General features: G+C 63.8%; 1 protein-coding gene and 1 long non-coding RNA gene across 4 annotated transcripts; one reads left to right on the plus strand and one right to left on the minus strand.

Moving 5' to 3' along the window:
* Positions 1-570: 570 nt before the first annotated feature.
* Positions 571-1954, minus strand: LOC147830300 (uncharacterized). The gene is made up of 2 exons (XR_015451210.1): positions 1636-1954; positions 571-804 (listed from the first exon to the last, which is right to left on the minus strand). It is a non-coding gene; the product is annotated as an uncharacterized LOC147830300 (long non-coding RNA).
* Positions 1952-20040, plus strand: Itgb2 (integrin subunit beta 2). 3 transcript variants are annotated; one of them, XM_004842511.3, is made up of 16 exons: positions 1952-2106; positions 5153-5281; positions 5432-5520; positions 6001-6181; positions 6848-7018; positions 7659-7900; positions 8774-8929; positions 10025-10120; positions 13154-13243; positions 14128-14268; positions 15542-15729; positions 16026-16270; positions 16740-16959; positions 17388-17590; positions 19188-19354; positions 19574-20040. In XM_004842511.3, exons 2-16 carry the CDS (start codon positions 5227-5229, stop codon positions 19634-19636), a joined length of 2307 nt encoding a protein of 768 aa, XP_004842568.1. In that variant the 5' UTR covers positions 1952-2106; positions 5153-5226; the 3' UTR covers positions 19637-20040. The 3 variants fall into 3 exon arrangements, with proteins under 3 accessions (XP_004842568.1, XP_021112059.1, XP_087067104.1); XM_021256400.2 differs by lacking the exon at positions 19188-19354; XM_087210978.1 differs by lacking the exon at positions 5153-5281 and having other exon boundaries at positions 1982-2106.
* The last annotated feature ends 809 nt before the right edge of the window (positions 20041-20849 follow it).

Consider the following 20849-nt stretch of genomic DNA (forward strand, 5'->3'; position numbering starts at 1 on the left):
TGCTGAGATTGTCACCAGGGCCCCTTCAGAGCTTCTTCATCTTGCAAAACCAAAGCTCTGCCCCCACTGAACAGCTCACACTTCCTCTAAAAGTATTTTTAAACAGTTTTGCAACAGAAGTGTCTCGCACACACAGAAGCAGGGAGGATGGTGTAAAGGACCCGGAGGCCCCCACCCCACGGCAGCTCCCCCCCACCCCCGTGCCATAGGGTGTGAGCTGCAGCTGCAAAGCGGAGGCTTCGCCGCCCGCGACCACAGGACACCTTCACACCTGCAAAGCCAGCTGCCGAGCCGTGATGTGGTTGCGCTGCAGGGCCGAGCCTCCCAGAGCCCCTTGCTCTGCGTTCCCCTGCTCGCCACTCTGCCATCCGCCGCCTGTCTCCAGGGCCCTGGCCACTGGCCCCTGATGTGCGGCTAACCCGGCCCTAGCTCACTGTCCGCGGGCTGCACACCCTCTCGGCCGCCCGCTCCATCATAGCCTAGGTGGACCCCGCCCTCGGCTCACGCGCAGGCCTGTGTGAGACCTCATGTATCCCCCTTCTAGGGTCCCTCTAGAAGGAACAGAGAACATTTCTTTAGAACTTGCTTCGTTGATTTATTTTGAAAACTATGCAAGGCCAGGTGTGACGACTCACACCTGTTATCCCGGCACTTGGGAGGCAGAGGCAGGAGGATTGCTGTGAGTTCCAGGCCAGCCTGAATTGCATAGCGAAGCCAAGTCTCAAAACATGAAAAACAAGGGCCAGGGATTTAGCTCAGTGGTGCCAAGCCTGCCTGGTAAGTGTAAGGTCCTGAGTTCGATTCCTGTTACCGAAAAAAAGAGAAAAGAAAAAACAAAACTGTACAACAGTTAGTTGAAGAGTCCCAGAACCCGCCCACAGGTACTGTGACTTCTGGGAAACTTGAAATCTTTCCCCGTATCTTCTTGTGTTTTCTGTTTACATTTCTTCTCCGTTTTTACTTCCGTGCCTTTCCTGTCATACTGTCCTTCTCTCAGATGCACGCACCCTGTGTCCATCCTCATCCGCATCCCGTTGCGGTCACGGATCCTTAGTGCTGTGTTCCATCGGACCCTCCCGTGTGTGTCACACGGTCCCTCCCTAGACAGCGGGCACTGAAGCACTCCACGCTCCCCCCCTTGCTTCTGCTGAGATGCATTTTTTTAAACCGACAGAGGGTGGACATCATCCCGTCGAGCATGTCCTTGTCTCTGGGTCATCCCTCCAGGTCGCCCACTTCTGGAGCGCGTGGTCTTTCTGGGTCTCAAGGGGGAGTGTGGAGGCCCTGCTTACCCAGGAGTCTGCTTTTGCTCTTCTGAAGGAGAATCGACCTCTCTCCTCCCGCCTGTTTTCCTCTGTGTCCACCTTGCTGACATGGTCCCAGGGCAGCTGTCCTTGGGACCCTGGCCTCAGTCCTTTCCACACAGACCCCTGGTCCGGGTCTCACCTCAGCGCTCTCCCTCCTCTACGTCTGGGCCCCCCCCTCTGCCCCTGCTGCCCGTTGCCTGGAGCTCCTGAGCTGGACGCTGCTGTCCGTCCGTGCGCCCGGCCCTCTCCCGGCCCTCTCCCCGCTCCCCTCCTAAGCTGTGGCCTCAGTCTGCCCAGGATGTGCTCACGGCCTCCTCCTGCTGCTCACCGTGCTGTGTGGCCTCGGCTGTCTGCCACCTGCGGGCCCCTGCAGCGCTGTCCTCCACCCACGCTCCTGGGCACCCCAGGCTTCCCCAGGACCCTGAGCGCACCGGCCCCGGCCCTGCTGCGGTCCTCAGGTCCTGCGGCCCTCAACACGGGTGCCATCCCCACAGTGGCCCCTGACCTCCACCGTCCTGCCCCTCACGGTGACAGTGCATCCTAGGTGCCCAGCCCCACACTCTGCCTCTTTGCTGCCGTCGGCATCAGACCCAAGTGGGGAGCAGAGGGCGGGTGGGGCAGTGTGGGGAACTGCCAATGTCACAGTGTCACTCCACTTCCTCTAGGAAGCTGGAACAGGAAGCCCAGCCTCCCCACGGGCCCCACTGCTCCCCCAGACGTGACCATAGCGCAGCTGGCAAGGAGCAGGTGAACACACCGCCTGCCCAGCCCGACCCGGCCCAGGCCCGGGGAGCCAGCGGTGAGTGAGGCCCCATGGCCTTGGTGGCCCAGGAGGGGACGCCTGAGCCCCGGCTTCCCTGCTCCCTGGGAGCTGCGCCCCGAGACCCTGACCCTGGGGTCAGCCCTGGGGTCCTGTCTGCTTCCTCAGTCCCCAGCTGGGGACTGTCCAGGCCCGGTCCCTGCTCCTGAGACCTGGGGAGGGGGTGGCAGGTGAGGGACATGCGGGGCCCCTCCGCGCGGTGCCTAGGACACCACTGGGAGGAGGGGCAGCCATGATGGGAGCGGCAGCAGTCAGGAGGCAGGGCCGGGCGCACTGTGGGCCAAGAAGTCAGGCGCTGTCAACTGCTCCCTGGGATGGCGACCCAGATCCATGTACTGGGCGGCTGCCGGAGACTTGAGCATGGACAGGACACGCAACACCAGGGCCCTGGCCATCACCTGGCCGCTGATAACAGGCGACTTCAGGACTCCTGTTTCAGAACAGGCCCAGCCAGCCCCCAAGTGCATGGCTGTGTGTCTGGGCCTTGCGGTCCCCGAAGAGCCTGCGGCTCGAGCACGGGCAGATCTGTCCAGGGCCACCTGTAGCCACCTGGTTGCAGGGCCTGGTGGACAGGGACCAGGGTCCTTCGAGGTCAGGTCTGAGGTGATAGGTGAGCGGTTGGCAGAGGTGCCCAGGACAAGGACCCGGAGTCACAAGGGAGGGGTGGGCTGGAGAGGTCCAACTTCCAGTCCCACCACCAAGGCTGAAGTTGGAGCGGTATCACATGGAAGGTGTGCAGGGCACAAGTTTCCTGCGGGCGTTTCCTGCAGAGGAAGCCTGAAACACAAGGGGCCCTGCAGGTCGGCCTGGGGCTGCCTGCCGCGGAGGGCTCCGCTGGCTGTCGGGAGGGGCTGGGACTTGCTCTCCGCATGTGCGCACTGCGGAGCGGGCTGGCCAACCGTACAAACTCCAGCTGTCCTGCGCTCGAAAGCAACTCGCACTCACTTCCCGGATGGCACTGTGGGGACAGCAGGGGCCCCTGCTGGTCAGCTCTGTGCACTCAGGCCACAGATATTCTGCAGGGGGCAGGTGGGACCGGCATCGGCTGTGTGAGAGCTGTGGTCCCACCCGAGGCCCTGTGCCTGGCGGGCGGCCCAGGCCTGGTGACGGCTGGATCTGTGCTCCCGTCCAACCCCGAGAGGCAGACACCTCCTCTGCTTACCGGGACCCGGCCTGCCTCTCCGCGTGTGCATCACTCAGCACGGCTGGCACCAGTCCTCCAAGGGGTGGCGGGTTCAGGACAAAGTCCCTCTGTACCCAAGCAGGGAGACCTTCTCCAGGTGGGGCGAGCTGGTGTCCAGTGCTTGGGCAGCACTAATGTCCACCCTGTCCCTTCGGCAGAGAAGCTGGCTGTGCGTGCTGTGCCAGCCAGGCCTCCTCGGGCCAACCCTCTGGAGCAGGTGTCCAGGCGGCCAAGGCAGCAGGGACAGAGGCTGCAGCCGGGGACCTGGGCTTTGCTGAGCCCCTGCTCAGCACCCTCATCCCATGCAGTCCCGGCCCGAGCAGGCACTTGGGGGCCCCAGAGGGCAGCACCCACTGCCAAGGGGAAGGGAAGGCACAGAAGCCCCAGCCGTCTCCCTACCGCGGAGCGAGAAGCCAGGGCCCTCCCACTGGGGGCCACAGCTCCTGGAGGCCAGGTGGAATTGGCTGGTGGCCCAGGGATGGGAGGAGGCCACTGCAGCTGGAGGACAATCTGCTTTTCTCAGTGGTTAGATTCAAATGCTAATTGCACCTAAAATGCCCTCAGTCCCTTCCGGAGTCCCCTCTGCCTTTGTGTGAGCAGATGTCAGGGTCCAGGGGCCCTGGGTGCCAACAGATCCACCCCCCCAGGACCCCTGCTCTGTCACAGTGGAGGACATGGGGGGGGGGGCAGAGCGGAAGTGACGTGTGCATGGTCCCTGGCTGCTGGGCAGGCTCAGGCTGACGGGGACTCCGTTCCTGGCTCCAGCCTGACAGGGGCTCGGGCTTCTCAAAGGCCTCTGCCTTTGTTGGGCTCTGCACTTTGTGTCCTGGTGTGGGGCCTGGGGTCAAAGCCTGGGGGCTGGAGGAGACGGGCGTTCCCACCTGGGGCACAGTGGCAGGGAGGACCCTTGATGACCATTGGGGTGGCCACTGCAGGGCAGAGCACTGCCCAGCCCCACCAGGCGGCTAGAGGACCCCACGCCCGCCCTCCCCTCTCTCGGTTCCGCAGGGTGCTGGGGACACTGCAGGTGGCCAGACGCCTCCTTGTTCATGTGCACCGCTGCCTGCCGCATGGAAGCTATGTGTCAGGCCCTGGGGACTGCTCCAGATGCAGTCACCCAAGCCTGCCCTCCAACAGCAGCCCATGGTCGGCTCAGCCACACAAAGGAAACCGGGGCAGAGTGGCTGGGGTGCCTCCTACTCTGCCCCCCACGCAGGGAGGAGGGCTGGCTGCCAGGCTTGTCCTTTACCCATCTGGGAGCTCAGCAGGAGGTGCAGCCCTAGTCCTCGGTCGGCCTCCTGTGGTCAAGGCCAGGTCCTGCGGTCTGTGGCTGGCCTCGCTGTGACCAAATGCTCCCCTCCCTGGGGTGTGTAAGTGATGGGCCGCCCAGCTCTGCCTCCTGCTGCCGATCGGGACTCAGTTTCCCCATTGGGGACCCAAGGTGCTTCCATGCCGATCGTCACGAGTGCTGTGGGGGTGGGAAGCCCAGTCTGGGGCTGTAGGTTCACACCCAGAGCCAAGGTTGCTGTCCTATGGCACTGTATGCATGGCCGGGGGTGCTGGGGGCTGCTCCCTGCCCTACCCAGAGCGGCTGCGGCCTCGCGCGGCAGAGGGGAGGTGGGGCCAGCCACAGTTGCCTCAGCTTGAGTCCCGCACCCCGGGGATGGGGAGGGTGGGGCTCTCGGTGAACCCCAACCGCCTCCCCACAGCTACTGCACCCAGGAAGCCACCCCAGGCCGTGGGTTCTGCTTTCCGCGAAAGGGAAGGACTAGGGTGGTGCTGACATCCACTGCAGCAAGGGTGCAGCCCTGCTCAGGGTGACCCCTGTGCCACCCCATGCAGGTCCCGCACCCTGTGGTGGGAAGGACAGGGGCCCCGGCCAGGACAGGCTCCCAGGCACTGCCCTCTCCCAGGACATGCTGGCCCCGTGCCTGCCACCCGCCCTCCTGGGGCTGCTCTGCCTTGGGTCCGGTGAGTGCTGGGCAGGATCCCACCACCTGGGCCATGCTGTTCCTGGGAGGCCGGGGGCAGTGGCAGATGCTGGTCCGGTCCCCAGCAGCAGGGGCTGTGGCTGAGGCCTCCCCGTGCCCCTGCATCACGCCCGCCCACCTGTGTCCCCAGCCCTCTCTCAGGAATGCACCAAGTACAAGGTCAGCACCTGCCGGGATTGCATCCAGTCGGGGCCCGGCTGCGCCTGGTGCCAGAACCTGGTAAGGGAGGTGCAGAGGCGCCGGGGCCCCCGTTCCTCCTGCCTGAGCCCCGGCTGCCTCCCCGGGCCCAGGAGCTCGTGGCCCCACCCTGCACTGTCTGGGACACAGGACACACACAGCTGCCCTAAGCCAGCCCTGGGTCAGAGGGAGCCCCGGAGAGAGCTGCACGGGGCTAGGCCTGAGCTTGGCCCATCTCCTGGGGTCCGGGGGTCCCTATGCTGGTGACAGCACATGCAGGCTCCCTTGGGGAAGCAGAACCATGGGATCCGGTCCCACAGGTGAGGGGCTTGAGTCCCAGGACCAGCGCCAGGCGACACTGGGCCCCTCCCGGCTCCTTCCTTCTGGCTGCGGTGGCGGCTGAAGGTGGGGAAGCGCCTTGCTCCGGAGCCTCAGTTACAGCAAGGCTGCGGGTCAAGTCTGCAGGCCCCAGGCCAGGAGGCCTCTGCCCCAGGCTCCTCCTGACCCAACTCTTCACCCCAGAACTTCACGGGGCCAGGGGAGCCCGACTCTGCTCGCTGTGACACCCGGGAGCAGCTGCTGAAGAGGGGCTGTGTGCCTGATGACATCGTGGACCCCAGGAGCCTCGCCGCACCCCAGGAGGACCACGCAGGGGGCCAGAAGCAGCTGTTCCCACAGAAGGTCACACTGTACCTGAGGCCAGGTAGGCTTGGCGCCGGCCGGGAGGGGCTGGGCGGCTCCGGGGTCAGGGCCGCCCCGTGAGCCAGCGAGTGTGCAGGTTGCTCGTCAAGGGGGTGCGTGAGGCCTCGGGCTCGGGGAACCCTGCACGGCCCTTTCCCCAGACCCCGCTGTGCACAGCTCGCCATCTGCTCTTTCAGCCCTGGGTTCCATCTTAGAAAGGACAACAAGCCATAGAAAGCACTTTTTTTAGGACCTGGAGATTGAATCCGGAGCCTTTGCACTGAGCTGCATCCCAGTCCTTTTTAAAAAAATTTTGAGATAGGATCTGGATAAGTTATTGATTGCTAGGCTGGGCTTGACCTTCCCTCCTTCTGCCTCAGCCTAGCTGGGTGACAGGCGTGGGGGGCTGCACAGCCTCTGACGGCTCCACCCTCACACCCACCTCCGTCTCTGCCATCGCCTGGAGGCTGAGGGTCCAAGCTGTGGGTTGGGTGGATACAGACATTCGGCTGAACCAATGGCCATTTTTGGACCTGGGAGCACTGGTCTTTACCTGAACTCAAATCTGCCCAGAGCGTCCAACCCATGGGTGCTGCAGGCTGCCACGCGGAGAGGAGCTGTCTGGGATTTGGGGGCTGGGAAGTGCAGGCTGCACCAGGGGGCTCCCATCCCGCTGTTCCCGATGCAGGCCAGGCAGCCACGTTCAACGTGACCTTCCGGCGGGCCAAGGGCTACCCCGTCGACCTGTACTACCTCATGGACCTCTCCTACTCCATGCTGGATGACCTCATCAACGTCAAGAAGCTGGGCGGTGACCTGCTGCAGGCGCTCAACGAGATCACTGAGTCCGGCCGCATCGGTGAGGCCAGTGCTGTTGTCCTGCGCCCACACAGGTCCCAGGGGCGGCCGCAGAGGCCCTGGACAGCGTCCCCCGGTGTCTCCTCCGGGCCCAGGGCAGCACTGACAGGGTCACCGAGGGCCACGGACACACCAGTGTGAGGGACGGGGTGCTGGACCCCAGTGCTCTGCCCCCGAGGGCTGCTGGCCGCTCTGTGTGCAGGAACACACACGTGCACGCCCGGACACGTGCACGTGTGCTCGTACATGCTGCACACCATGTCCACACACTCACTCGCCATGCACGCACATTCACACGTGTCTGGTCATGCATGTGTTCCTGCACAAGCATGCAGTCACACTCACAGCTACATGGTCACACATGAACTCGATCACACACACAGCACGTGACACACCCATGCACATGTATGCAACCACAGGCACACGCTTGCATGTCTGCACATGGTCATTCTTGCAGGTAAAGAGCACACTCGAGCAAATGCATGCATCACATGCACACACGCGTGACCACACGCGTGCCTGCACGCCTCACACTTAAGTGCACCCCACGGGCCCGTCTCGCCTTAGGGAAACCGAGGCCAGCCCTCAGCCCCAGGGCTGCCGCCCATATCCCCAGCCTGCGCCACCCCCACCCACCCTAGGCTTCGGGTCCTTCGTGGATAAGACGGTGCTGCCCTTCGTGAACACACACCCCGAGAAGCTGCGGAACCCGTGCCCCAGCAAGGAGGAGGAGTGCCAGCCGCCCTTCGCCTTCCGGCATGTGCTCAAGCTCACCAACAACTCCAACCAGTTCCGCACCGAGGTGGGCAAGCAGCTCATCTCCGGGAACCTGGACGCCCCTGAGGGCGGGCTGGATGCCATGATGCAGGTGGCCGCCTGCCAGGTGAGCCGCTGCCCTGCCAGACCCGGGTCTCTGCAGACGGGCCCCCACGCGAGGAGCCGGGTGTGCTCCCCCTGCCTGGCCACCCCAGTCGGCCTGGCCTGGGAGAGCCGCCCCACACCAGGGTGACCCAGCCACCCGGGTGGGAGAGCGGCAACAGGACCCCAAGGCACCTCAGTTCTCACTGCTGACTCGTGACCCCGACAGCCTGAACATGCAGCGGTCCTGCCCACAGCGGGCTGCTGGGCAGCCTGACGCTGTCATTCCTGAAGCACACTCGCCTCTCCTCCCTAGGCCAGGAGGCGACAGCTGCCCCAGCTCAGGTGTCCCCTGCTCCGGGTCCCTGCCCACACATCCTTGGCCTGGCTTTGTATCACGGCCACGCACACTCCCCCTGCTCAGCCACTGCCTAGCTCTCCTGCTTCTCCAGGCCTGGGCTTTCCTGGTCCCACCAGTCACACTGCATGTGTGTAAGGCCACAGTCCATGACACACATGATCAAGCGTGCCTTCCTCAGGGACCTCCCAGGGCTGCCGTGGCTCTCCGCTGGGGGCCCTCAGGTCCTTCTGCACTTGCGAAGTTTCTCATTGCAATGGACATTTCTGCCCAGGATTTTCTTCTTTGGGGTTATTTTCTCAGAATCTCTTCCCAGGTCTGAAACAATGGCCTCTTCCAAACTCAGCTGTGCGTTTCTGGCCCTTCTGCCGGCATGCAGGGGGCTCCTCCTGGTGCCAGCTGGTCTCCTTGCTCTCAGTCCCCCACGGCTGTGAAAGCCCTGGGGTGTGGGGGCAACGGTGCTGACCCCTGGCTGCCTGCCCAGCTCTGGGAGCTCAGCTGGGAAACTGAGGCAGGCAACCCCCGCTGCCTTCTGCCCAGGAGGAAATCGGCTGGCGTAATGTCACACGGCTGCTGGTGTTCGCCACGGATGATGGCTTCCACTTCGCGGGCGATGGGAAGCTGGGCGCCATCCTGACCCCAAATGATGGGCACTGCCACCTGGAGGACAACATGTACAAGAGGAGCAATGAGTTTGTGAGCATCCCTCAGCCCATCTGGCTGTCCTGGAGAGGGCAGGGACCCCTGGGGCGGACTCTCGCCAGGTCGTGCCCAGTGCATGCAGGCCGCCTGGGGACAGGCATTTCCTCCAACACAGCCAGGAGCTCCAGCCCTGGGGCAGTGAGGCCCTGGGACCCAGCCCCAGGCCGGGGGGACGTGGCTAGTGGGGCAGCACCCTCACAGTGTCCCCAACAGCTGCCCCAGGTGCAGGAAGTGCCCCTCCTCTCCAGGCTGCAGCCAGCCCCCACCTCCCCTGGAGAAGCCCCCTGAGGGCAGCTCCCATCTCTGGGCAGCCCCCCACGGTGCTACGAAGGACTTAGAATTGTGGAGCTCAGGGTCCCCATCTGGAGCCTGCAGACTCTGGAGATCCTGAACGGGGACATGAGCCTCCGCCCAGAATTGAAGGTCCCTGGGTCACACGAGGAGGCCGCCCATGGGAGGGAGCTGTCGGAGGTTCTGCCCCCAACAGAACCCAGCAGCTCCCTGCTCTCCCCAGTGTGGACGCCTCAAAATGCCGCCCAAGCTCCCAAAGGCTTCAGAAGTCGGGAGAAGTTACAGTATTTATCATGCTGACCAAGACACATCACAATCCATCTTTTCTTTCTTTCTTTCTTTCTTTCTTTCTTTCTTTCTTTCTTTCTTTCTTTCTTTCTTTTTTCTTTCTTTCTTTCTTTCTTTCTTTCTTTCTTTCTTTCTTTCTTTCTTTCTTCTTTCTTTCTTTTCATTCTTTCTTTTCAGTACTGGAGATTGAACACAGGTCTTCACACTGAGCCACATCCCAAGCCTTTTTTGTGTGTTTTGAGGCAGGGTCTCACTAAGTCACTAACTGCCCAGGCTGGGCCCGACCTTGCCATCTGCCTGGCTCAGCCTCCCAGTGTTCTGAGATCACAGGCCTGCACCATGCCTGGCACAATATTTTCTCAGCCGTATTTCAACCTGATTGGCTTCCCACGTGATCCTGTCAGGCAGTTGTTGTCTGTGCCCTCCGGCCCTGGGCGCCTGATTCCGCCAGGCCGCCTAGAGGACTCGTCTCCAGCCCGGGGCCAGCTGACCAGTGTGCCCTCTCTGCAGGACTACCCGTCGGTGGGCCAGCTGGTGCACAAACTGACCGAAAGCAACATCCAGCCCATCTTTGCGGTGACCCAGAAGATGGTGACAACCTATGAGGTGAGTAGAGCTGATGCTGAGCTGGCGGGGGGGTCACGCTGGAAGGGGACAAAGCCTGCAGTGCACCACGCCTCTGCACCCGGCCTGTGGGCCGCCGCCACACTCAAGGTGTTTCTGGGTGCCAGCATCGGGTGGAGGAGCCAAGCTCCCTTTACGCAACCAGATGTTGTCCTGTGGGTGTGAGAGACGCCTCCTCCCTCAGGGCCCTGACAGCAGTGTTTGTCTCCGTGTGGGTGGTTGTTCCCATTTTCGCCAGAACACCCCAAGTCTCTGGAATCCACAGAGCTGAGTTTTTGTTTGGGGAAACTCATGTTTTATACCCACACATGCTTGAAGGTGACATTTTCATGGAGTGTGAGACATAAAGCAAAGTTTAGAGCTTCGAGCTCAGAGCTGGGTGTTTCGAAAAGGAAAAAGCCAAACGGCCAGCCCTGTGTGAGTCTGCGCTCCTTGGCCCCAGCCACTGGAGCCCTACTTCCATCTGTGCCCAGGGATAAGCCTCCCGGAAGTGTCTGGGCCACAGGGACCAGCCCGGCCCCGCCTGCCCGGGGAGGGAGGCAGCCACTGTCCCCACTAAGTGCCAAGTTTGGAAAACACAGCTAGAACCAGGCCCTGCATCCAGGAGCTCAGGAGAAAACTGAGCCCCCCCCACCCCGTGTCCCCTCCTCTGTGAGGACAGCAATGACTGGATCCAAAGACGTGGCTTTGAAAGGAGTGGCTGAGGGGGCACTACATTTAGGAGGTCAGAGTGGTCCTGAGGCTGTGTTTCTGCTGCCGACTGGACAGGGAGCCACATGCCAGGCCGATGTCCCCAGGGCCAGAAGGACAAGGTGTACAAGGTGCTCAGGGGCCTCCAGGGTCCTGTGTCCACTCTGCAGTGCAGTGGTTTGCTAGGGGGACTTCCGGTCTCGGGAAGCCACCAGGGCCAGTTCCAGTTTGTGCCATCGCAGCCTGGGAGTAAGACTCGCAGAGCAACCTAGTGTGGGCCTCTCGGTGTCCCCTCGCCATAGAGCTGTGAACATCACCTAATTCTCCCCAAAGCAGCGGGTGATCACAGCAGGAGTGCTGTCACCCAGAGTCAGACACCCAAACCTCAGAGTCGGAGCTCCATCAGGCTCAGCCTGGTCCTGTGGACACGGCCTGCTGTCTCCGTGGCTGACTGTGGCCCGGCCCCTGCAGAGGTTGAGCTGATTCTCGTGGCCCCAGCCCCCAGGTGATGCTTTGTACCCCTGGACGAGCCAAGCCCCAGGTAAACACAGAGGATCCTGCCAGCAGGAGGTGCCAGGAGAGACAGGCAAGGCCCAGCCTTTCCCTGCAGCCCACCCAGCAGCACACTGCTCACCTCTCCTGCATGGCCCTGGCCCCTGCCGACAGAGTAAAGAGAGGAGCACATGGTCCCGGGCGTCCTCTAGAAAGTCTGATGCCCTTCGCAAAGCCTTAAGAGTCAGCTCCCTGCTCTGTCGCACCTGGATGGCCTGAGCCCATTTCTTAACGGAAACCCTCAATCTTTCCTCTATGAGAAGGGCAACGCTACGCCAAAGGGCTACTGAGCCGAATCTGCATGCTCTCCTGCCCCCTGGGTGCAGCGTCCAGCCCTACACATTCCTCCCAGCACCACCCTTCCTAGAGAGCGACCAGTGCGAAGTCCAGGCCAGTCCTCACCTTCAAAGGTCTTGTGAACCTCCATGGTCAGAACCGAGGATGAATTTGGATTCTAGGGAAGAAAAACACAGCGCCCCAGCAGGTGGCTGTAGGAAACCAGTGCTGAACGACAGGGCCTGGGTGTCAGATTCACATAGCAGGAGTGAGTCAAGACTGCGGCTTCCCCGGTCACCAGCAGGGCCAGTCTTCCTGCTGCCCGGCTCCCCGGGCTGCAGACAGGGACAGGAGGAGCTGGAGACACAGGAGCAGGCAGGCAGGTGTCCGTGAGACCCTCCACCAGGCTGCCAGGCCAGTGGCAGGGCTCATACAGGGCCACAGGCAGAAAGCCTGCCCGCTGGCCAGGCCATGGCACCTGCGCCCTCATCCCCAGGGGGCTGATGGTCCCTCCGCGCAGTGCTGTTGCCGCCCCACGGCTTTGCCCGGAGTGGTCATCATGTTGCAGGAGACAGCAGGGCGGTGAGGGAAGAGTAGCAGGTGGAGACTGGGGTTGCCCTTCACTTCCACCTCGCTGTGCCGCAGGTGACAGCCCTGCTGGGCCTCTCGCCCCAGGGTTAAGATGACAGGGGCAGATGAGGAGCAGCCATACCAGAGCCCCGCACCTGCCCTGGACCAAGAGGAAGAGGCTCCCCAGGCGGGCCACAGATCCAGAGGAGGGTGGTGACGGGGGGGGGGGGTGTGCCATGGTGCTGGGGAGGGCTCGGGGGGCCCAGGTGCATTCTAGGAAGTCAGGAGGGCACGTGCCCACAGGGAGCACAGCTGGGCCCCAGCGACCCTGGCCGGCCACACTCAGGGGCACTGCGCAGAGCAGGACTGTGCTGCCAGCGAGGATTGTCATAACGCCGTGTGACAGCCACTGCTCAGACTAGGTCACTTGCCAGGCGTTATGGCGCAGGCCTGTAAACTCAGCACTCTGCGAGGCTGAGGCAGGAGGATTGCAAATTCAAGCCCAGCATGACCAACTTAGTGACTTAACAAGACCCTGTCTCAAAATCAAAAGTAAAAGAGTTGGGGATGGAGCTCAGTGTGAAGGCCCTGGGTTTAAAAAAGCGGGGGAATCACTCAGCCCCCTGAGATGCTCAGGACTTAGCCTTCCTGATTCACTTTACCCCATGTGGCTGCTCCTTGGCCTGGCAGCTCTCAGCACACTCTCACTGGTGTGTTCCCAGCTCAGCAACCTCTCCAGTTTGCAACACGGGGTGGGGCACCCATGCCCAGCAGGAAGTGGCCTCTTCCTCCCTGAGAGCCTGGCTCCCTGGGCAGCACCCCCAGTGGCGCCCCCTTGGGCTCAGTGGGAAGTAAGGACTGTGGACAGCGTCCCGGCCCCTCGCGCATGCGCCAGGCGCTGAACGCCCGAGCATCCTGTCCCCACAGAAACTGGCCGAGATCATCCCCAAGGCGGCTGTGGGGGAGCTGTCCGACGACTCCAGCAATGTGGTGCAGCTCATCAAGAACGCCTACAACGTGAGTCCCCGTGGGGGAGGCCGGCCGGGCAGCCAGGGAGCAAGAGCCCGAGGACGAGGGCTTGGGACAGAGGGCCGAGGCTGACCCGGGGTGGGCCCTGCAGTGGGCTTGGCCTGCGACAAAGGAGGCGTCTCTTGTGGGTCAGCCCCTAAGCTCCAGGCCCCCATAAGCCCTGCTGGGACCCTCAAGCACTGTCCCCCTCCCTGCTGTGCAGCCGTCCAGGTCCCCGTGGTCCTGGTGGACACGGGTGGGGCAGGCACTGCTCAGGGCCTGGGGCCAGCAGGTTCTGAGGGCCCTGGAGATGCGCCCCCTAGTGGGCTGCACCGAAGGTCCTCGAGGCTGCAGGACACAGCGCTGGACCGTGGCTGGGGTGAACTTGAGCCCGGGAGGGTTCTGTCTCCTCCTCAGCCTCCTGCGCACCCCATGCAGACCCTCCTGTGCCTGTCCCTGTGTCAGTGTCCACACAAACCACGCAGGTGACACCGCTGTGGGCTCATCACCGAATGTTACTCGCCAGCTCCGCCTCCCTAACCCTCCCTCTCCTGCAGTCCCTCTCCCCTGTCTCTCTCCCCTGTCTCTCTCCCCTGTCTCTCTCCCCTGTCTCTCTCCTCTGTCTCTCGAGTCGGCGTCCCTGTCTCTGCCTCTCTCCTCCCTTCAGCCACCGACGCCACGCGGTCCAGGGCAAGGGACAGTCCTGAGGGCTCCAGGTCCCTGCAGGTCCCTGGAGGGAGCCCTGTGGTGTTGGCGGCCCCTCCATGGCCCCTGGCACCCGCCCGGCTCCTGCCCCCGTGGCTTGCTGTTGGGAGGGAGGGCTCCAGAGTCCACAAGGCCGGCCAGACAGTGGGACAGCGGGACCCGCCCTGAGCGCTGCCCTCTCCCTGCAGAAACTCTCCTCCAGAGTCGTCCTGGGCCACAGCACCCTGCCCGACACCCTGAAGGTCACCTACGACTCCTTCTGCAGTAACGGAGTGACACACACCGACCAGCCCAAGGGGGACTGCGATGGCGTGCAGATCAGCGTCCCGGTGAGCCTGGCTCCGAGGGCCCGGGCCTCCAGCCCAGCGCCTGGCCAGCCCAGGGTGTCCCCGAGCCCCAGGGACAGGGAGGAGGGAGGCAGCCACGGCGTCCACCTGCACCCCAGAGCCCCCTCCCCAGAGCCCCCTCTGTGACCGGCCTGGCCCTCCAGCGCGGGTCCCACCGTGAGGCCGGGAGAGGCCGGGAGCCAGGACACACTCCTCGCCCCAGAGCCAGGTATCAGCGCAGAGGGGAAGCCCAGGTCCCTTATGGGACTGAACTGGGGTCTGACAGCGCCCCCTGGGGGCAGCTGCTGGAAGTGTGGAGCGGGTTGGGCTGGGTTTTCCTGAATTTTGCTCCGGTTTTTGTTTGAGGCACTGGGGCTGGAACCCAGGGCCTTGGGCATGCTGAGCAAGTGCTCTACCACTGAGCTACGCTCCGGGCAAGACAGGGTCTTGCTAAGTGGCTAAGTTGCCCAGGTGAGACTCAAACTTGCAGTCTTCCTGCCTCAGCCTCCCTCAGCGCTGGGGTTACAGAGTGTATTGCATCTTTACATTGACACCGGAATCCGGAATTCCTCCAGACCCGTCCCTTCCTAGATCTTGCATGTGAATTGTTACAAAACTCCGGACCCTGCTGTGTCCCTGCCGGGCGTTTACCCCATTCCACTCCACTTTCCGGGTGCTCCTCTGCAGTCTGACTGCCAAGCCTGCTCCGTCTTAAAGTGCGAGCAGAGATCCTGAAGTTCACCGAGGCCGAGCCTCCACTCCGACACAGCCGGCTCCCTGAAGCCAGTGCCGGCCTCCCCCGCTGTGCGGAGCGTGTGGCAGGGACGTGGGCTCTGCCCGGTGCCCACCCCGGGCCCGCTGCTCCCTGGCCATCCTCGCTGGCCGGGCCCTCACCCTTTACCCGGGGTTGGACTGCAGCTGCGGCCCAGGACCGGCCTTCCTGAGGGGTCGCGCGTCTCAGCGCCCTGGACCGTGGACAGGAAATGCTCATGGCGCCCCCTGAGGTCCCTTGGGAATCCCTTCGCTGCTGGCGTGATAGGAAGTATTCAAAGACGTCCCCTCCCAAGCCTGAGCCCAGGAGGCCCAGGAGCCCCCTCGCTGGGGCTGTCACCACCCGGGACCCGCCCACCCTCCTGGCCCCATGGACCTGCTCCCTCCCAGGGGCCGCGGAGCCCAGCGCCCTCCACCCCACACCAGCTGCGCGTCCCACAGCCAGGAGAGGGACAGGAGCGGCCCGGTGACCCAGGGTCCCCCCCTGAGCCCCCCCACCCCACAGGTCACCTTCCAGGTGAAGGTCACGGCCACAGAGTGCATCCAGGCGCAGTCCCTCGACATCCGGGCGCTGGGCTTTACGGACACGGTGACCGTGCGGGTCCTGCCCCAGTGTGAGTGCCGGTGCCGAGACCAGCGGCAGAACCGGGGCCTGTGCGGGGGCAAGGGCTCCATGGAGTGCGGCGTCTGCAGGTGAGGGCACAGGCTCCATGGCGCCCACCCCACCCGGGGCAGGCGTCTGCTCAGGACCCCAGCTGGCTGCTCATTGGGTGCCCCAAGCCTTGTCCTGCTTCCTCCTGCCAACGCAGTGCCACATCCACACCTGACGCTGGCCCCCAGGCTCAAAGGGACGGTGTCACTGTGTGGCTCTGGAGGATGGCCCGCCTAGGTCCCGCTGGCTCAGGAGACCTTGGAGGGGAGAGCAGGTGTTTGGGCCCGAGCGGCGGCCCGGTCCTGCAGGAGGACCTGAGCACGCGCCCCTCCCCCAGGTGCGAGGCCGGCTACATCGGGAAGAGCTGCGAGTGCCAGACCCAGGGCCGCAGCAGCCAGGAGCTGGAGGGAAGCTGCCGGAAGGACAACAGCTCCACCGTGTGCTCGGGGCTGGGGGACTGCGTGTGCGGGCAGTGCGTGTGCCACACCAGCGACATCCCCAACAAGGTCATCTATGGGCGCTACTGCGAGTGTGACAACATGAACTGTGAGCGCTACGACGGGCAGGTGTGCGGCGGCCCACGTGAGTGCCCGGCCCAGCCCAGAGGGACCTGGGGGGGCTGTCCTGTCCACTGCACCGGACAGCGGGAGCACGTTGTGCACAGGTGCTCGGTCCCGGGTCTCTCTGGGCCACTGAGCAGCAGCAGGACCAGGCGACCTCCACCTGCCAGGCGGGTCCCTGCCTCTGTGGGTGTCTCGAGCTCATGGGAGGGTCTCTTGGGGCGACGGCCACAGGATGGGGTCCCAGTCCAGGTGGGATGTGGAGGCCAGGCTGGTGGAGGGAGGGACGTCAGGGCCTGCTGCTCCCAGTCCCGTGCTCGGACACAGCTGCAGGAGGAGGGGACCTGCGAGGACGGGGCTCAGGGCAGGTGGAGGGGCAGCCCCTGGAGGCGGTAGCAGAGGATGCGCACACGCACGCACACGCACGCCCCGTGGCTGTCCTGGGCCTGGCCTGCGGGGAGCTGAGCCCGGGTGGCTGCGCTGTCTTGCAGGAAGGGGGCTCTGTGACTGTGGCCGGTGCCTCTGCGAGCCTGGCTTTGAGGGCTCCGCGTGCCAGTGCAAGAGCTCCACCGAGGGCTGCCTGAACGCACGGCGCGTGGTGTGCAGTGGCCGCGGCCGGTGTCGCTGCAACACGTGCGAGTGTGACATGGGCTACCAGCCGCCCCTGTGCGAGGAGTGTGCTGTCTGCCCCTCGCCCTGCGCCCAGCACATGTGAGTGTTCCCGCTGCCCAGGGCTCCCCGGGACCCCAAGGGTACCTGCGTGGTGGCCTTGGGGGTCTCTGCAGGCGCCAGCGCCCCCTGCCCTCCTCATGGGCTCGGCTGCGGGGCCCTCACCGGGGACGCGGGGCCTGAGCCTCTGCAGCCGGGCCAGGGCTCCACACAGCCGCTCTGCCTTCCCCTCCAGCACAGCAGCCTGCGTCCACACCCTGGTTCCTTCACCGGGTGAGGGCCCCGGCCACTCTTGGGAACCACTGCTGTGCAGCTGCCCAAGCCCCTTGCACACTCATGCACACGGACTCCAGTGTACCCTTGCATGCCCGTGGACTGCACATATCCCTGCACCCTCTCCGCTGTGCACCCTGGCACGCGAGTGCACCCTCATAGACCAGCACACCCTCCGTGTCTCGTGGCCCCTGCAGCTCCTGTGCCGAGTGCCTGAAATTCGTCTCAGGCCCTTTCGAGAAGAACTGCAGCACGGCGTGTGGACACCTGAAGCCGCTGACCTCAGCTGCAACGGGCAAGTCCTGCCGGGAGCGGGACTCCCAGGGCTGCTGGATGACCTACACCCTGCGGCAGCGGGACGGGAGGGACAGCTACGACATCCACGTGGAGGACACCCGAGGTAAGGTGGGCAGGAGGCGCAAGTGAGCAAACAGCGAGTGGCGTCAGAGGGACGGCTCTCTCTTCCACGGTGCTCGGCAGGCCCGGGACCCTCGGCAGGGTCCTTGCAGACCAGACTGGTACCGTCCCTCTGCCTGCCCGCCGGCCTCTCCCTCTCCTCTGCTCCCTGCCCCACACCAGGGAGGGCAGCACTCTGTGGCCTGGAGTGAGGCATTGCAACCGGGTCCCTGCTGGGTGGCAGGGTCCCCAGGGCTGGTGTCCCCCAGGGGGATCAGGATCCCAAGTGGAGTCTTAGGATCTTAGTGGAGTCTTAGATGCTGCCCCCCAGACGTGGCCCTCTGTTCAACTCTGGTCCTGCAGGGCCAGGGAAGGCTGTGAACTGGAGGCTCCAACCTGGTCCTCTTGGGGTTCACACTCCAGGGGGGCGGAGGCACTGGGCCACTCGAGACCCAGATTCCTCAGCGTGGGCTGCGGCCGTGTCACCAGGGTGCAGAGCCCTCGGGTCCTGAGTCAGGAGTCAGTGGTCCCCTCGGGGACGATGACGGCATCGGGACCTGGGAAGCGAGGGCCTGAGGTCCGGTGCTGGGCGAAGCGCAGGGGATGCAGCGTTGGGAGGGGCAGGTCTGTTCCTGGGCCCCCGGAAGCCACTCACAGTGTCCGGAAGACGGACCTGCCAGAGCTGTGCTTTCACGGTCAAGTCGCTGGCGGCCGGGTGGACGCTGCCAGCCCCATGGCTGCTGCTCCTCCAGGACCCGGCAGAGTGAGGTGGGCGGAGGGAGGGTCTGCGGCGTGGATGGAGCCTGCCCTTGAGGACGGCAGGGATGGTGGGGGTCGGGGTGCAGGGCCCAGCAGACAGCGTGGGGACCTAGGGTCAGGGCCTTGGTCTGTACGCTGGGTGACAATAGCTTACGATGTTGGGGACCTGCACCTGGGCAGAAAGACATGAAGGGCTTCAGAGCTTTAGACCCACAGCCCTGGGTTCTCAGCTCCCCACCCTGTTAGGTCTCAGGGACCTGAGGGATGAGCTGGGAGCACACACAGGTGACCGCAGGAAGCACAGGCCCAAGACCTGGGGTGCTCTGCCCCAAGTCCTCCCGAGGCGGGAGCCACGGGAGGCAGATGGGGCCCGGCCTCCCCTGTGATGATGGGCTCCCTGCCAAGGCCGGGGTGCCGTCAGGGAGACCACACGGGGGCTGTGGCGTGGCCCAGGCCAGGAGGAGGGCACAGTGACATCGGGGGACCCTGCCCTGCTCCTCCAGTGGCCCCGCCTTCCTGGGTTCCCAGGGCCGCCTCCCTGGTGAGCCTGCTCGGGTGGAGAGTTCCCATCCCCGCCCCTCAGGCTCGTCCCCAGCTGAGTGGCACCTGCAGCTCTGGGGTGCACAACCGGCCGTCCCCGCAGATGAGGCCTCCGGTGGGCAGGCTGGCGACAGCCTGAGCTGGCCTCCGCTTCGTCCCAAGAGCAGCTGTGCCGAGTGGTCTTTGAGGCCCTTTGGAGCCTCAGGGCTGGTTCTGTTGCCCACCCATAGCGGTGGGCGGGTGGCGGTGTAAGCTCCATGGCCGCCACCCGGGGGCCCTGATGGCTGTGTGCGTGCTTTTAGAGTGCGTGGAGGGCCCCAACATCGCCGCCATCGTGGGGGGCACCGTGGCGGGCATCGTGCTCATCGGCGTCCTCCTCCTGGTCGTCTGGAAGGCCCTGACCCACCTGAGTGACCTCCGGGAGTACAGGCGCTTTGAGAAGGAGAGGAGCAAATCCCAGTGGAACAATGTAGGTGGCCCCAAGGCCGGGCTCCGGGCCCGTGGATGCCCTTGCAGGAGTGTGCACACCAGCGCGGGAAGCTCGCCCCCAAGTGTGTGCAGGGTGTGCAAGAGCTGCTGCGGGGCTGGCATCCGGGCCACCGGCTCTGGCTCAGCCTCTGAGTAAAGGCTCCCTGAGTCCACTCCCCAAGCCCTTTCTGTGCTCACAAGCTGTGCGGTGTCTCCCCAGGATAACCCCCTGTTCAAGAGCGCCACCACCACCGTCATGAACCCCAAGTTTGCTGACAGCTAGGAGCCCCTGGGGAAGACAAGGCCATAGGGGTCGACCTGATGGGGCCCTCCCAGCGCAACCCTGACCCCCACCGGACGTGACTTAGGACTCAAGACAGCGTCGCCACGGGGCCCAGAGCCTCTGCGTTCCTCCCGCCCGGACATACGGCCAGGCGAGCCTAGGCGCGCATCTTCAGGAACAGCCTCCCGTCTCATCTGTTCAGTGATGTGAGGGGCACCGGAAAAGACTCTCCCCAAGTTTCCTGAGGCCCAATCGTGTCCCTGTGTTAACCTTAGGATGGCAGCCTAATTAAAGGCAGTGCACATTTATTTATATTTAAACTCACCAGGCTCTCAAGCTACACGCCACTGATTATTCTGTTAACCAATCACGTGAACAGAAAATAAATAAGACCTCCATCAGAATGTCCAGGAAAGCTGGCCTCTGTGGCGTCCTGGCCCAGCGTGGTCCTGCTCATCTTCCTGGGCCAGGACAGCGGCCCACAGGGGCTCCCGCTGCCTCTCCTCGCTCCCCTGTAGGCTATGCGAGCCACTCCCTCTCCAAATCCTCTGCCCCAAATCCTGGGTGGTGTTGTGACACCCCAAAGGGAGCTGGAGTCCCTCAAGGTCACCTGTAACTCCAGGGGGTCTGGGAAGGTGCTGGGTCCTCTGGTACTGCTGCACCAGTGCCCAGGCTACTCCGTCATGTTTCCAGGGCAGGAGTTGCCTCCTGGGGTGGCCTGGTGCCTGGCAAGCGCGTGGACCCGACTTCTCTGTTTAGCTTTGATGTGCCCCTGATTTAAAGTGACATATTCACAGGTGGTAATTTTTACTTGGTGATAAGTTATTTATCAGTCTGAGCCTTTTGAGCACGCTTTGGGGGCGGCCGTTGTCCTCAGTAAGTCCTGTGTGTCCAGCACGGCTCTCTCCTTGCTGGGCAGGACGCCGAGTCGTGGTTCCTGCCTTGGTCAGGCTCCCACAGCCGGGCCGAGATACGTGACACCCGGGATTTAAAGGCGGCGATGTTCATTTGGGCTCACAGGGTGTTGTGGTTATATCTGGGTGTCCCCCAAGCCTCACGTGCTCACAGGTGGGGTTTTGGGGAGACAACTGAGCCACAGGTGTGACACTCATCAGTGGATTCTGCACCGATGAGTTCGGGGTTAAGTGCAAAGTTGGCAGGTGGATTCCTTTGGCAGGTGGGTCGCTGGGGGCGTAGCCGGGGGCCCAGCTCC

The sequence above is a fragment of the Heterocephalus glaber genome, unplaced genomic scaffold (assembly GCF_053883595.1).
Source record: "Heterocephalus glaber isolate CG9 unplaced genomic scaffold, H.glaber_assembly_v1.0 deba00000122, whole genome shotgun sequence".
Taxonomy (NCBI): domain Eukaryota; kingdom Metazoa; phylum Chordata; class Mammalia; order Rodentia; family Bathyergidae; genus Heterocephalus; species Heterocephalus glaber.

What these genes read in the sequence shown, in the direction of transcription:
- Itgb2 (XM_004842511.3), top strand. Translation starts at nt 5,227, where the DNA reads ATGCTGGCCCCGTGCCTGCCACCCGCCCTCCTGGGGCTGCTCTGCCTT. An exon ending in GCGTGCAGATCAGCGTCCCG is followed by an intron (nt 14,269 to 15,541) that starts GTGAGCCTGGCT and finishes CCCACCCCACAG; the next exon opens with GTCACCTTCCAGGTGAAGGT. An exon ending in ATGGAGTGCGGCGTCTGCAG is followed by an intron (nt 15,730 to 16,025) that starts GTGAGGGCACAG and finishes CCCCTCCCCCAG; the next exon opens with GTGCGAGGCCGGCTACATCG.